This window comes from Ciona robusta, chromosome 7 (genome assembly GCF_009617815.1).
Source record: "Ciona robusta chromosome 7, ASM961781v2".
NCBI lineage: Eukaryota > Metazoa > Chordata > Ascidiacea > Phlebobranchia > Cionidae > Ciona > Ciona robusta.
In genome coordinates, this window is record NC_143241.1 from 547953 (window position 1) to 564953 (window position 17001).

Sequence of the window (17001 nt, forward strand, 5' to 3'; positions counted from 1 at the left end):
TAGCCGAGTATGCCATCCCAGGGCGGCTGCAAAATCTTCTGTTCCTGTTGAATTTTCAGCGATTGAAACGGACACTGAATTAGAAAATATGTTTAAAAAAATTTCGATATTTTTTAAAAAATTAAACATTAGCTTTGTCATTTTGCTAAAATGCTTAAGCACCTTTTTCTGTAGAGCTTTCACAAGTGGCTTCTAATGTTCAAAAAAGCACTCTAGCCCAGTCGGAAATTATGTATCAGTTATCCTCGGGACAGCTACATAGTTTCTCTACTTATCTTTGGTTGAAGAACCGATAAAAACTAGGAGATAACCATATGTGCGAATTTGGCCCAGTATGTGCGAATTTGGCCCAGGTGGTTACAAGCCATGTTTGGTATTTTACTGCTTGTTTGGGAAAAACTTATGTAAAAGTAATTCATTTACTCCACCTCAGCCGTGGAACTAATTACACCACCTACTAATAAAAAAAATTAGAATTCCGTACTAATTTATTTTTTTAAATATTAAAATAAAAAAATAAATTAAACAACCCCCCCCAAAAAAATTTTTTTTAAACTGACGAAGTGTTTAATTATCTTGCGGTTGCCTTGTCCTTACTTGCTGATATCTAGATTCTTTGATCTAAGCATTTTCGCGCAATTATTTGTAGTTGTCCTCCTGCTGTGCGCGCTGAGGCGTAACAATGGAAAAGGCGCCACGCGGGAATTCGTTCAAACGTTGGAAGCGATAAGAGAAACGCCAGTCAACTTTCAGTTAGATTAGTTTTGTAACAATTTATCTGTATAATATGAGTAGTGGAGTAACATAGAATTTGTGTAGAAAGACGAATACGTGGTTACTTTTCAGCTTCAGTATTTGTATATATATGAATGAATGAAATTTATTTCGTCTCTTCGGTCACGATAGCGAAGAACAAGATTAGTTTTGTAACAATTTATCTGTATAATATGAGTAGTGGAGTAACATAGAATTTGTGTAGAAAGACGAATACGTGGTTACTTTTCAGCTTCAGTATTTGTATATATATGAATGAATGAAATTTATTTCGTCTCTTCGGTCACGATAGCGAAGAACAAGAGTTGACAAAAGCGAAAAGACAGGTAGTAACGGTAAAACAACAGTTGTGTTAAAACACGCTTATTGATAAAAAAGAAAGAAATATTGTTTTGGATAAAAGGCGTAAAGATTGGAGCATGATGAAAAAACAAAACCCCCAAAAAGAAATTCCACCAAAGTTTACAATAAACAGTTTCGAGTGCACACTTATGTAGGATTTAGAATCAAGTGCATTACATTAATACACATAAAATATAGTACTTTGTATTTGCATTATTGATGTACATATAGAAATTCGAACTAAAGGATTTGTATTAACATTGTAAAATAGACTAATAATTAGTTTTTCCTACCGCGTTGTTCTTTTAAAAACAATGCCTCGTTTTAAAAGTAAGCGTACAAATTATAAACGACTGTCAGAACTTGGGCGTTCACATTTGATATGTGAGAAGAAAACAGCAGATGTTATTGCCATCAACAGCAGCCCCACCACCATTGGTTGTCAATGATTCACATTTATCAAGCAGTGTAGTAGTTCATCTGATTACTCTTTGTGTGACATTGAATCGTCATCGAGTCCGAACTCCTTTGTTTATGAAGAAAAGGTCAGTGATAAAAAAACAACGATAGGTTTATCGTGTCAGGAGTCTGTAGTTTTAAACACAGAAAATGTTCTACGCCAAGAGAAAACTATAGATATGACTAGCAGCTCAATAAAGGAGGTGATACAATTTTGGGCTTTGAATGAACCTAGTATGCGAAAGTCTTCACTTACAAATTTATTAAAACTAATACATCCATTCTACAATGAGCTTCCAAAATCCTCCAAAACATTGTTACCTTGTCTAAAATTAGAATATAATGCAATGGGGAAAGGAGAGAGTATGTTCATTTTCCTAACTGGATATCTGCTTTGAAAAGTGTATTATTAACGCGTTTCCTAATTGATGAAGTTCCCAGTTAATTATCAGGCTATCTAACATTGATGGTCCAGTTAACTATCAGGTTATCGTTAACATTGATGGTTTACCACTTTTTACTCACTCGCCGGACTACAAGCTTACCCTATCCTCATTTGTCTACAGTATTGCTATGCGACCAATATGTGTTGGTGTTTATTGCACTAACAAATGAAATAACAGAGAAATACCGGACCTGGCCGTTTTTCTAAAGGATTTTAAGAGGAACCATCCGAGCTTTTATCTGACTCTTTATGAAAAAATCGCTTGTTCAGCAATATTCCTTGTCAGGATTGGGAACGGGAACGCAAAGCAACCAAGAAAAGCTTTAAAGACCACAGGCTTCATAACATTTTACTTGGTAAATTGCATTTTTTTATATTTAGGTCGATTTATGGTACTGTATACTTGACTCGCATTGACTGACAATTACGCAATTGAAGTTACATTTAGTACTTTTTTCTTTTAAAGCTGTACTGCCAAGGGCGTAGCCAGCCTAAAAGTGGGGGCCAAATGTTTTACGGTTGTATTTTAAGTTTGAAAAACCTCCAAATTACAACACAAAACACGGAAAGGCGTACTGTGAATGGCATTTATTTTTCACAATTACGCCGCATGAAAACACAACGATCTACAACTACATTTAAAACTCCATTCGTTGCCTACCACCAGCCATTTTTGTCACAAAATTTGAGATTTGTTTTTCTTAGCTAGACTGTTTATTACGAAATAGTATGGATTCACACGTGAGTTCATCCATCATAATAGCGATTGTTTGACCTAGCAACTAATTACGACATAATAGCATTTCACACGGCGATTATTTGCGTCATAATAGGGACTGGCACCTCATCATTTAGCATGTGTAAGAAATTTAAAAACAGGCTTAAATGTTTTCTTTTTTTTTCTTTTAATTTGAAAAAAGATCTAGAACCGGATCGAGATCCCCCATTTGAACATCACTGTTTAGCACGTGTAACACTTTTTCACCAATAACATTACTCTAAAACTCAAAATTTGGGGGGGGCATGGCGACGCCCCCCCCCCTTGGCGACGCCCATGTGTACTGCCACATACACACCACAAAGACTTTAATGCATCAATTCTGAGGCAAGAAGTTACAAGTGTGCTACAAGGTGTGTGTGACTGGGAGGGTGGTCGAGACGCACGGAAATCAAAAGTGTTGAATTCAGAACTTTCAGATAATTTAGACAACACTGAGCAAGTGGTTACTGTTACTGGTGTCAGTTCATCATCAGAATCGAAAGGTTCGGACAGCGAAAAACTGTTTCTGAACAATTGATTTAACTGTAACATATTTTCACTTCTCTATTTGTTTTTGTTTCGCTGTACATAAATAAATTTTTTCCCTGAAAAATGGCGATTTTATCTTTTAAATGTTGTAGATATATAGTCGAAACATCGTAGATTTACTTCGATAATTATGCCGTTATATCATGCCTGGGCCAAGACATATTTATCACATATCCGTGCTTATTTAACCGATCTTACCCCGAACATCTGCATTTGGCCATTGCATGGGCCGAGTATACGCCTTGTAAGATTCTGGGATAATTTTTCGACTGGGTAACGGAAGCAAAATACTAACTTATGGTACAAAAGCAATGCATTTGAACTTGTCAGCAGGTAAATTTAGCTGGAAGTTCCACATCGCCGATTTCTCATGTCCTCTTGGAGCCGATTTTTTACGAGCTTATTCGTTGATGCACCATGTGTGTTGAATTGTGAACTTACAAACGTATGTTTTATTTACGCTATTCCCAAATCTTTACAGATACATTGATGAAAACGCACTAGCATCGGACTCTTACAGATGTTACCTCATTTATATTCCATCATATCTACACAATCACCCAACAAAAAATGTAAAGCATTGTAATAATGCTTCCTCAATTCCCACTGATTATGTCACTCGAGTTGGTTGTACTGTGTTCAAAGTGCGCAGCAGTGAGAGTTTGCTAGAATATGAGGTTTATTTTGAATCTTAATCAGAATTTCGAAGATGTTCTTGCCCTGACTTTAAGAAATGTTTTTTAACTTGCAAACATAGGTTTGCTGTATTCACAATAAATATGACGATGTTTCTTGGAAATCACTTCCAAAATGATATTCAGACTCTGTTTATATCACTCTTGGCAAATTATGTTATAAAAACTAGTGATTTTAACTCCTGAAACAATCGGATATTGATTATCAAGATAACCAAGAGAGGATACCAAATGAACCTATCACAGCGGTTACTGAAGTTAAAAGTAATGGGGAAAGAGAACAATCCAAATGTGACGAACCTTTCAAAACAATTATTATTGAAATATTGGACAGCATGAATACTCTAAAAGATAAACTGTATGACGTGCACTCCCATAAAGCATCGGTTCATGTAAAAGAAAAATTTGGACAAGTTTTGTAAACATTAAGAAGGTGTAAGAGTACTGGAACCTCAAATTCGAGAAATATGCCTTCAACATTTGTGTGAACTGCCAAGAAAATTTCCAAAAACGAACAAGTTTAAATTCAGGCATGGTACTGTGGCTGCTGAGGTCATGTCAGCTTTGCATACAGTGTTCTGAAACCTCAAATTCTTATCAAGTTAAAAAAAAAGAGAAATATGCCTTCAACATTTGTGTATGATGAACTGCCAAGAAAATTCCCAAAAACAAACAAGAATTGTGGCGGCTGTCAGCTTTGCATGCAGTTACCCAGTTGGAACCTCCAAGTGACGTTGGTGTATTTCGTAAAAAGACAAAGCGGGTTGCAGCAGGAAATAGTCATGCTGAAAAAAAGTCTGCCATGCAAAGTTATTAAAAAATCCATCACAAACGAAGAAATTCTGCCATGCAGAGTTGTTCAAAAATTCATCACAGACAAATTACAACATGGCCCGTATTCTGTAACATACTTTCAACTGTTATCCCTAGAATTGAAATTAATGCCTGAACAAATACAAAAAATACACGTCTATGACAAACAGTTTCGGGTTGGTTGGCTGTATGATGAAATAATCAACAGTTTTCTCAGTTGCTTGTGCAGAGATAATGCACATATCATATCATATACTGATTCTGCAGTGGCACAAATGATGGAACGTGGTAACTGTCAAATGTAAATCTAAGCAAGAAGGAATTTATCTTTATTCCGTGGAACCTAAATGGGTGTTACTGGCAGTAGACATTAAAAGATAAATTTGGTATCCAAATCACATCAGTCGACACAATGACAACAAAGCGGAAGTATCAGAGTGACTACATGTGCTGTGGACCACTGATCTGCATGTATGCAAAGTGGCTTTGTGAAGGAAAATCATTGCTAAAGCCAATTACTGGAATCCAGAGAACTCATTCTTCGTATAATTATCAAAAAACACACCACTTGGTATTAATATATGTGGTTGAATGAATGAATGAATGAATGCAACTTACTTTATCCTCGCGTGGCCGGAAAACGACAGTCGTTATAACACGGGTGTGCACCTCGCGCCAGCTTACGAGTTACCAAGTATGTTACTTTGTGGGTGATTATTTTTTTTGGATATTTTATTCATTTTTATGTATGGCTGATAATTTGGACAACCCATTAGTGACCACTGGGTTGGAGCAATTGCCGTGAAGTGTCTTGCTCAAGGACACATACGCCCACAATGGTAGCAGCGACGAGCCTTGGACCCATTACCTCTGGGTTAGAGGCAGGCGCGCTAACCACTACGCCACGCATCATGCAGGAGACAATGATAGAGAAACCAATAGTTGGGTTCAATGTACAAAATCCCAGCAGTGGTTTCCTACGAAATGTGTTGGAGTGAACATGATGCAAGCAAAGATAAATACAACATTCTGTTGCCCATAAATAAAGTAGAACTAATAATGTGGTATCAAAATCACCTTAACAAGACTTCTGTCCAAGATAAACCGTCATATGATACAATGCTTATATTCAAGCAACATACACTGTGTTTCCTGTATGACCCGGCCAATGCTTATTATTCAAGCATATGCTATAACAGCAACATACACTGTGTGTCTTGTAAGACCCTGCCAATTCTGAATATATTACGTATCGGAACATTATGGCATTGCCGAGGTTGGTTAACATCTCCATTGTTTTTTTCCCACCATGGCATTGCGAAAGTTCTCCGGTGAAAACCTAACGAACACGCATACAAAGCGACCTCATGGGTGCGTGGTGGAACAGCTGACAATTTGATTTTTAAACTAACATTTAAACTACTTTAGTTTTCTATAACATAATATTGAATGCCAACATTTTATATAAAATTTATTGTCTTTAAACAGCCACAACCTCTGCCGCCGCGACGTCCTCCGCAGCCTCGACAACCGCGGCTGCCCCTATGACCTCCTCTGCTCTTCCCTAAATGTGTGAAAAAAGGAGTAAAACTGGAACAATATATAAATACCAATAAATACATACCACCTCTGCTGCCCTCTCCTGCGCTTTATAAACTGAAAAAATGTACATATAAAAATGAATCGGGATAATGAATGTATGGAACTTACATCTTCAAATGGCAGCCATCTGCAAAGTAAAGTGATAAAGCCTATCACAACACACCTCTTTTTTCTGTAAAACATAAAGGTATTGTAACAAACCTAAAACACTAACTTCGATTAGAAGTTACTTTTACATTCTTGCTTTAGTTTTTAAATTGAAATGATTATAATAAATTATCTCTCACCTTTGCAAAAATTTAAAACGGTGAATATTTTTTTATGGTTTTTATTTATTGAGGGGTTAAACTAACAATAAAAGTCAGAGTCAACAAGCTTTACCCCCTTTCACCGCCTGTTTCTTCATCTAAAAACGGTTATAATAAATTATCTTTCACCTTCGCAAAAATTTAAAACGGTGAAAAGGGATAAATCTGTAAAAAATCATTTTTTTTATGGTTTTTATTCGTTGAGTTAAACTAACATTTGCAAATTATTCCTAATCTTTTATCCCTAGCTCCATGTTAATGGGATAAATACATAATAAATATCTTTTCTAAATCTTCCAAACATTCTATTTGCAAAATTAGTCACTAATATTTTATTCCTAGCTTCATGTTTATGGGATAACTACATAATAAATATCGTTTCTAAATCTTCCATAGCTCTAAAACTATGATCTAGTGAAAACATACTTCCCCCATTACCCCCCCTTCCTCCTTTACCGCCCCTCCATCTGCCACCCCCTTTTCCTCTAACCCCTCCTCCGCCGCCCCGCTGTGTCATCTCTTCACTGTTGTGTGAGGGTTGAATGATTGTTAAAGAATAATACAACTCTAGCAATGAGTGATGATTGTAAACTTATATCAGTTAACCGTACTTGCTGTGCCAAAAAAAGGACAACAATTTCGAATTTGATTGTGAAACAATTAATATAAATATTTGAAATTAGCAGTGTAACATTAGCTTATAAAATATTGATTGTTTTTAAAAATTTCACGTATCTTCTTTATCATAATCAGTTTAGCCCCTATTTACAAAACAATATAAAAGCAGACAGCCGAAACTTTAGTTCTATTAAAATAACATTAAAGCAGACAGCCAAAACTTTAGTTCTATTAAAATAACATTAAACAACAGATATGCTCCAGGGCCATGCCGAATTCACTCTGAACAACAAATATGCTCAAAACTGAATATAGCAAAACCCAAAACTTTAGTTCTATTAAAATAACATTAAAGCAGACAGCCAAAACTTTAGTTCTATTAAAATAACATTAAACAACAGATATGCTCCAGGGCCATGCCGAATTCACTCTGAACAACAAATATGCTCAAAACTGAATATAGCAAAACCACACGCTGCTTTAAAATTGCGCAAATACATTGAAACGCTCGACGACTTCATAGACATCTCTACTACGTTATATTAAGGGGATTTTCGATAAGTTTGTAGGCTGACATCTCTAACTACGTTATATTAAGGGGATTTTCGATAAGTTTGTATTAGGCCGAGTGTTTAAGTACTAACCTGATGGGTCAGTGGTTGGAAATAGACTTTCTTCTTTATTTTGAAGTTTATTCTTCTTTATTTTGAAGTTTATAAACTTTGTATAAATGTTGTATGCTTTTATCATTTTTTTCTTCTTTAAATGCTGTATCTAATTTTCCCAATAATTGCACACACTAATTTTCCCAATAATTGCACCATTTTCATTGTGAAGATCTTCTGTTGTTAATTGTGACACTGCCTTTTGTGCTTTTCATTTCCTTCAGACTGTCCAATAAAACAATTCTTGCTTGTTGTTTTTTTTTCACACAAGTGAGCAGTTGCCACATTTGAGAATAAGGAAAGGAGCCAACATTAGGAGTGGTCTTCTTTGACATGATCCTCTGCTACCAATGTTGGAAGTCTTTATCCAGTTTAAGTAACAATAGTCTTTAACTGTTCCTAAATATTATTATACTAGATTGGAAGTCTATATATCCAGTCACAGTCTTCGGCTGTTACGAATTAGAAGTCTTTATCTAAAAGCTTATTCAAATAGAAGTTAACAGCACATCATGCACAATTCAAGTAAAAAGTCTATTTCCAATCACTGCCACCATAGACACCTTAAATGTAATGACTGAACTCGCCCGGTTACTGTTTGGTAAATTTTTACTATTAGAAGAGATCGCACTTTCCTATAATCTTTTAAAAAATGAATAAAAATTAAAACAAACATACAGTTTTATTGTTGTACCGCATTTCTGTTATAAGTTTATTTTAAATAAAGCGAAACAACCTCCTTTACATGTTTCAGACGCGTCACGCTTGACTGATCTCAGGTAAAAAGAGCAAAGGTGCGTATTTGATTGAGATTTCCAGTATTTTTTTAACTTAACGAATGACTGCAAATATGGAAAGTGAACTGTATAGTGAAATTAATATAAATAAGGTAAAAACACTTGTCTTGACGAAGACACTTCAACAGTAGAAAAGATACATATTCAGCATAAGGAAACAGAGAAGCATTATGCAGACGAAGAAACGTATTAAACAGCAGAGTGAACTGTATAGTGAAATTAATATAAATAAGGTAAAAACACTTGTCTTGACGAAGACACTTCAACAGTAGAAAAGATACATATTCAGCATAAGGAAACAGAGAAGCATTATGCAGACGAAGAAACGTATTAAACAGCAGAATAAATTCTGATGTCCCATCAGCTGTCTGCTACATCCTGCTTAATTGACTGACCCTACACGCCAGCTTTGCACACAATTTAGTATAAAAATTAACTATCTAAGGGAGCTGTAAATTTATAGCATACCTTGCCATAAGAATTTAAATAAATATGTGCATCAGTCAAATTAGTTTGGTGTATCACTATCTTTGTTATAAAGTAATATAATATGGCCAAAGTATAACCCTCCCAGCTTTGTTAAAAAATTTGGTTCCTTCAGGTTTAGAACTAAACAGTGTATTTCTAGTTGTCTGCAATAAATTGTATGGTATAAAGAAATTATATGATTCAGTAATATATTAATAATGCATGATATACCTTAAGTAAATGACTTGTGTCTGAACATAAAAACACTGGGTAATTTGGTCGGGATGGGTTTGAGCAAATGTTATGTAATATTTCTTTGATGATGTCTTCTAATTTTGGTATCGGTACAAGCTGTACCTTCGAGTGGTGAACTGCCAAGTCGTTATCAGCTGATAGTCACCGTACCGAGCCAACGCTCGAGAAAATCCGTTTATGTAAACCTTTTGCATAAACGCCATAAGGAGGACGTCTAACGGGAGCTCTTTGTGGCTTACTGAAGTTTTCAACATCAGTCAAATTAGTTTGGTGTATCACTATCTTTGTTATAAAGTAATATAATATGGCCAAAGTATATCCCTCCCAGCTTTGTTAAAAAATTTGGTTCCTTCAGGTTTAGAACTAAACAGTGTATTTCTAGTTGTCTGCAATAAATTGTATGGTATAAAGAAATTATATGATTCAGTAATATATTAATAATGCATGATATACCTTAAGTAAATGACTTGTGTCTGAACATAAAAACACTGGGTAATTTGGTCGGGATGGGTTTGAGCAAATGTTATGTAATATTTCTTTGATGATGTCTTCTAATTTTGGTATCGGTACAAGCTGTACCTTCGAGTGGTGAACTGCCAAGTCGTTATCAGCTGATAGTCACCGTACCGAGCCAACGCTCGAGAAAATCCGTTTATGTAAACCTTTTGCATAAACGCCATAAGGAGGACGTCTAACGGGAGCTCTTTGTGGCTTACTGAAGTTTTCAAGACGTTGTATAAAGCTGGGAACTTCCTTGCAATAAAGTAGGTCTTGTTTCAGATTTTTATTTAAATATTCTTTTAACTTTTCTGTCCATGTGGTGTACAATACGCCAAGTATTTCATGAAAAGTTGCTTTGTCAACTACATTTATCAATTTTTCTATGTCGTCCTTTACAACCTTAAAGGGGCATACCAACGAAAAATGAAAATTTGTATATGGGTAGATATGCTCAAATGTAACCTAAACGTACCATCAAAGTTTGCCAAAACGATTTGGCTTCTAAAAAAAATTGAGTGAAAAAAAAACCGCTGGAGTAAAAAAAAATCGGCTGTTTCGACAATGCATGGGATTTTTCCCATAAGAAAAAAGTTCACTCAACTTGATCGTTTCTAGTTTCTAAAATACCAAAGAAAATTCAAATTTTATTTCTGGTTTGGTATAATAAATGCTTCTTCTTCAAGAATATATAAAAAAATTGTAAAACATAGACTTTATTATGTTTTAATTTTTTCGATTGAACGTAGTAGGTGGGTACACACCAGATTATGCCGACTCCGCATATTTTCAAACCGAATTTTCAACACGAAAACCTGACTTTTTTATATAAAAAAATTATACAGTAGGTACTAGTGAGACATAATGAACTTTTTAATATAAAAAAAGTTCTAAAAATTTACTACTAAGAAAAAAAGTGCTGAGTCAGCATATTATGTAGCTATGTTCAATCGAAAATTAAAACATAACAAAGTCTATGTTTTACAATTATTTTTTATATAGGTTTGAAGAAGAAGCATCCATTATACCAAATAGGAAATCAAATTTGAATTTTCTTTAGTATTTTCAAAAGTAGAAACGATCAAAGTTGAGTGAAATTTTTTCTTATGGGAAATCCCATGCATTGCTAAACGGCCATTTTTTTTTTACTCCAGCGGTCGAATTTGCGGTTTTCAAACTCATTTTTTTCAAAAGCTGTTTAACTTTAGATCACATTTGAGCATATCTATCAATACACAAATTTTAATTTTTTCGTTGGTATGCCCCTTTAACGTCATCTGTGGTTCCAAATTGTTTCACCGAAAACCCCACGTCTCGGATGACATGATTATTTGGTGCAGTATACATTTACTAACTTTGGAAATGTTGCCTGAAAAGCTTTTGTGATTCCCCGTTCTCGATCCGTCACGAACGGTACATTGACAGCTTTATTCAATCCTATATCGTGAAAGAAGTCGCGATGGTATCAGGCAAACTTTCTGTCATGTATCATGAAGGCAAATGGGAATATCGGGTCTTTATCCAACATCACATTGCGACATACCAGCACTGAAACGTAAAAGTGTCCCATACAGAAAGTCGTATCATACGATATCACCTGTTTTTAAATCCTTATGCTGGGCGGTTCCACAGAAATAAAAAAGAGTAGAACGCGCAACTGCTCAAAACCGTGATATATTCTTTTTTCTGTTCACGTGACCGCCAACTCCGTCCCCATTTCCCTTCGTCTCCATTGTAAAAGATAGGCGCATAGTATTTTTGGAAGGTTTTAGCTGTTTATTTTAAAAACTACACCAACTATTCAAGTTTGTTAAGCTAGTTTGGTTATTTGGTACGTTAACGCTTACAGTTTACCACTTGTTTAGGAAATTTAATTATTTAAAAAAATTAATCAAAAATTTCAAGCAAACGGTTTTTTAGAAATATATATATATTAGAAAATAGTTTTTTTTACACAATAACTTTAAATTAAGTCAAAAAACGAAGAAAAACTACACAAAACTTCATCGACTCCATTGACTACAATAGTAAACGGGAACGACCCGCGAAAGAGAGACAGTGTATCGTGCTCTCTCCTTTGCCGACATTGGAGATGCGCCTTCTATTCTTTTTTATTTCTGTGGGCGGTTCCCACTTTAACCCAGTACGCCAAATCCGGTACAAGTCATTTCGCCACTTATTTTAATTGTCGCTCGCATGCCTTCTGCAAAAATGTGTTGCAGAAAGTTTAGAATACGTTCGTATTACAGGAGTTGGTTTTTACAATAAGTAACATTTTACTTGTGTGAGGGTACGTGTTGTGCAAAAATTAACATTTTACTTGTGTGGGGTTATGTGTTATGCAAAAATTAACATTTTACTTGTGTGGGGTTATGTGTTGTGAAAAATTAACATTTTACTGGTGTGGGGTTATGTGTTATGCAAAAATTAACATTTTACTGGTGTGGGGTTATGTGTTATGCAAAAATTAACATTTTACTTGTGTGGGGTTATGTGTTGTGAAAAATTAACATTTTACTGGTGTGGGGTTATGTGTTATGCAAAAATTAACATTTTACTTGTGTGGGGTTATGTGTTGTGCAAAAATTAACATTTTACTGGTGTGGGGTTATGTGTTATGCAAAAATTAACATTTTACTTGTGTGGGGTTATGTGTTGTGAAAAATTAACATTTTACTGGTGTGGGGTTATGTGTTATGCAAAAATTAACATTTTACTTGTGTGGGGTTATGTGTTGTGCAAAAATTAACATTTTACTTGTGTGGGGTTATGTGTTGTGCAAAAATTAACATTTTACTTGTGTGGGGTTATGTGTTGTGCAAAAATTAACATTAACATTTTACTTGTGTGGGGTTATGTGTTGTGCAAAAATTAACAATTTACTTGTGTGGGGTTATGTGTTGTGCAAAAATTAACATTTTACTTGTGTAGGGTTATGTGTTGTGCAAAAATTAACATTTAACCTGTGTGGGGTTATGTGTTGTGCAAAAATTAACATTTTACTTGTGTAGGGTTATGTGTTGTGCAAAAATTAACATTTTACTTGTGTGGGGTTATGTGTTGTGCAAAAATTAACATTTTACTTGTGTGGGGTTATGTGTTGTGCAAAAAGGTGGAGAGTGCAGTGGATAGGAAAGTGAAGAAAAGGCGTAAATCAATTTAAAAAATAAAAACAATTTAACCAATGTTGGCTTCTTATTTATTTGGAAAACTAAGAGCGGTTGCCTGGGATAATTTCTTAGTGAAACCTTTGTTAACTAGTTTGTATTCTACTTTTCCCATACACATGACTACAGGAGTGGCTGCATCGAGCCTTGTACCTAATATCTTCTTCGCATGCGAATTCATACGCCGGGTACTGTGTACAGTCTTAAGAGGAAGAAAAATTAATTAAATGTCAGCGGTTCCACCACGCACCCATGAGGTCGCTTTATATGCGTGATCGTTAGGTTTTGAAAGGAGAACCTTCGCAATGCCATGGTGTGAAAACAATGGAGATGTTAACCAATCTCGACAATGCCATATTGTACCGATATGTAATATATTAAGCATTGGCCAGGCATACACAAAACAGTGTAAGTTGCTCTGTAAGAGCATTTGCTTAGTTTAAAGCATTGGCCAAGCATACACGAAACAGTGTAAGTTGCTCTGTAAGAGCATTTGCTTAGTTTAAAGCTTTGGCCAAGCATACACGAAACAGTGTAAGTTGCTCTGTATGAGCATTTGCTTAGTTTAAAGCATTGGCCAAGCATACACGAAACAGTGTAAGTTGCTCTGTAAGAGCATTTGCTTAGTTTAAAGCATTGGCCAAGCATACACGAAACAGTGTAAGTTGCTCTGTAAGAGCATTTGCTTAGTTTAAAGCTTTGGCCAAGCATACACGAAACAGTGTAAGTTGCTCTGTAAGAGCATTTGCTTAGTTTAAAGCATTGGCCAAGCATACACGAAACAGTGTAAGTTGCTCTGTAAGAGCATTTGCTTAGTTTAAAGCATTGGCCAAGCATACACGAAACAGTGTAAGTTGCTCTGTAAGAGCATTTGCTTAGTTTAAAGCTTTGGCCAGGCATACATTTGTGGAGGTCAACAGTAACGAAATCCACGTTACTACTTATGGGAACATGTAAAAGTTTTATTTGATTTTGCCTTGTTGATGTTTAGTCCAACGCAGTTAACATGAAACCACTGGGGACACTTGGTGCACTGGACCCAATCAGTGATATTGTCATCCTGGTTTCTACATGATCCACAAACGTTAATATCCAGGGAGGACTCATGAGCAATTGTGCTCAATATATGCTCTCGGGATTCTTTTATTCCAACATCTGGTTGTAGCAATGGTTTCGATTCTGTAAGCCAACTTGCGTACATGCAGATAACTGCACCACAGCTCATGTAATCATTTTGGAATGTCCGGCTTGTTAACAAAGTAGGTTTGTAGCCTTGCATTTTGTGTATAAGCTTCACTGTTTGTAAGCGAATCTAGAGCACTTTTGAGCTCAACAAAATTTTCTGCCTTCGCTACTGCTCTCAAACCAGATAAAACTGCCTTTTTTCTGTCTCCAACACCATTATCTGTTTTCTTGACCCATCTTTTCCATGCTTGTTCACGATGGAAGTCACATAGAAGCACTTTACAATCTGGTGTAAAAGTGTTACAACTTTGGTGAATAAAAATACATGCAGTCATATTTCGAATGTTTAAGTCTTTAAACTAGATTAACTTCTCCCCCAGCAATATTGATATTTAAAAAAAAGAACAATAAAAATAAAATTTAGTAAGATACCTTGAAAACTACTTTCAACAGCATTTATTTCAGCTTCACATTTGTCGGTCATGAAAAACTTTGGGTTCCAGCCAGGTGTCCAAGACTTTAGAATCACAAGAGCTTCCTGAATGTCTGATTGACATTCGTTTTGGAGCACAAAACATGCAACAACTTGATAGTTGACGTTGGTCTTTACACAAAGAAAGAACAGTGGCAGTGCCTACTTTGATGTCTTATAAGTTGCATCCAGGAGGCAGATATCCTGACCATAACGTAGTAGGAGTCTACTTTGCCAAGCTGTCTGGTATACAAACAGTAATGTTTGTTTGGCATTCACTGCAGTGATATCATCCCCATCAATGTCTTTAATTAATTGTTTGGGACAAACACTGGCAATATAGGGTCTGAAGAGAATGCTATCTTCAGGTAACTTGTGGCACCACTCATCTACCAGTAATTGCACATTTGCTTGGTCAATTTTCGACATTTTTCGTTTTGTGTATGCATTATAATAGTGATTGGTAATGTCTTTTTTTGTCGGAAAAAAACTTCTGTTACTTGATGCTGGAGGCAATGTATTCTTGAACAGTTTGCCCACAAATACTTTTAAATGACGTTGTATTTCCATAACGGAGCAAACACGGTCATCGATTAATTCTCCGACTTTGTCAATCACTCTGCTATCCACTCGTTGTTGGATGCCTGCAGCCTGCATTTTCGGTAAATCATAATAAACATCAAACCTATTATTCGAGTTACAATTTAGGCATAAACGAAACATAGACTTTATTATGTTTTAATTCTTTCGATTGAACCTAGGTACATACCCGATTATGCTGAAAAAATGGTACAGTATTAATACTGCACACGAGAATAAAAAAATGGTGCCCGACTGCGATGTCGCAGAGTTGAGAACAGAAGTTGATGACATTGAGCTGCAGTTTTAGTCTAAGATACTACCAGTCTACCACGAGACTTAGCTCATGACTCGAGGTGGATATACAATAGGCCGTTAAATTTTTAACTGTAAAGTGTGAATTATACGGCCGTATCTCAAGTAGGCTGTGGTTCAATGTTCAACTTTCGCAAGTTATGTAAATTTTAGAAACATAACTTTACGTTTCAACCCTTCTTTTTTTTGCAGGGCAAATACAAAAAAGTTAGCTACTTTACCTCTCCAACAGGATGTCCACTGTGATCATTGATAGAGGGAAACAGTACAATAAAACAACTAACACTGTTTTTTACAGATGAAAAACCGACTGTCTTCAAATGTTGTGATGTTTTCTGTTTTTTTCCATTTTTCTTCTGTTTTAACCTTTAAAACAAACATAAGATATGCAAAACATCGTTGATTTGCTACACTCATCAACGTAGTGTAAAAGCTGTCTTGAGTTACCTTATAATGTGGGAAAGTAAGAATCTCCCGAATACTTAAACATGCAGTGCAATTCATTTTCTTTGATCCTTGCACGCAAAGGTTTTTTTTTTCTCGTACATGTGGTCAACTGGACCCTTAAACTGGTTTTGTCGTTTTAAATTCTTTGTTTTATTTCTATCTTTGCCATGTTGACATTCGTATTTTGTGAACGATTTAACAACAAATGGGATGTTTTCTTGTGCATCCCATTGAACTTTACTTTTTCTTAAATCTAATAATAAAAATATATATTTCAGGATTATGTGAGATATATATGTACAAATAATTTACAAATTTACTGACATACCATTTTTTTTTCTTCTCAAGAAAATAAATTTGGTCAAGGTGTCCGTTTCAACATTTTGAATAGCTGTTGTAGCTTCTTGCAAAGTGTTAAACTTAACGATTTGACCAACTTTGTTTTTATCTAATGTTGTTTCCACCACAGTTTGGTTCTTTAGAAATTGAGTTGATAAAGAAGTATCTTTACCTTCCCTGTATAGCATAAATGGAAACGTGACTTTATATATAGTTGGATAAATGACCTAAACTATTCCTGTGCCGGCAAATTACCATATAGTCAATTGGGAATCGAATTATAAAATAACAGAAAACACAAACTTATGGTTTTCCTGCAAGGTATGCATTAACATTTCTTAGCTTACAATTTGTATTTTCTGGGCTAAAAGGCAGAAGCATAAACCACTGCACCTAGCCCTAAATGACTAACAACTATAAAAAGTTTTAGTGCAGCACTTATATTTTCA

General features: G+C 35.3%; 2 protein-coding genes, 1 long non-coding RNA gene and 1 pseudogene across 4 annotated transcripts in view; 2 read left to right on the forward strand and 2 right to left on the reverse strand.

Annotated features, from left to right (window-relative positions):
* Positions 1-17001, forward strand: part of LOC149733229 (uncharacterized) — a 169264-nt gene that overhangs the window by 34276 nt on the left and 117987 nt on the right. The gene's annotated exons all lie outside the window — the stretch shown is intronic.
* On the forward strand, positions 1642-2495 carry LOC149733233 (uncharacterized; annotated as a pseudogene).
* LOC149733234 (uncharacterized) lies at positions 14778-16131 on the reverse strand (the record flags this gene model as incomplete). Its single annotated transcript, XM_089881207.1, has 2 exons — positions 14778-15523; positions 15988-16131. Coding segments are annotated over 2 exons (633 nt in total), but the record flags the coding sequence as incomplete, so codon positions are not given.
* LOC149733235 (uncharacterized) lies at positions 16212-16679 on the reverse strand. The gene is made up of 2 exons (XR_016385349.1): positions 16542-16679; positions 16212-16466 (listed from the first exon to the last, which is right to left on the reverse strand). It is a non-coding gene; the product is annotated as an uncharacterized LOC149733235 (long non-coding RNA).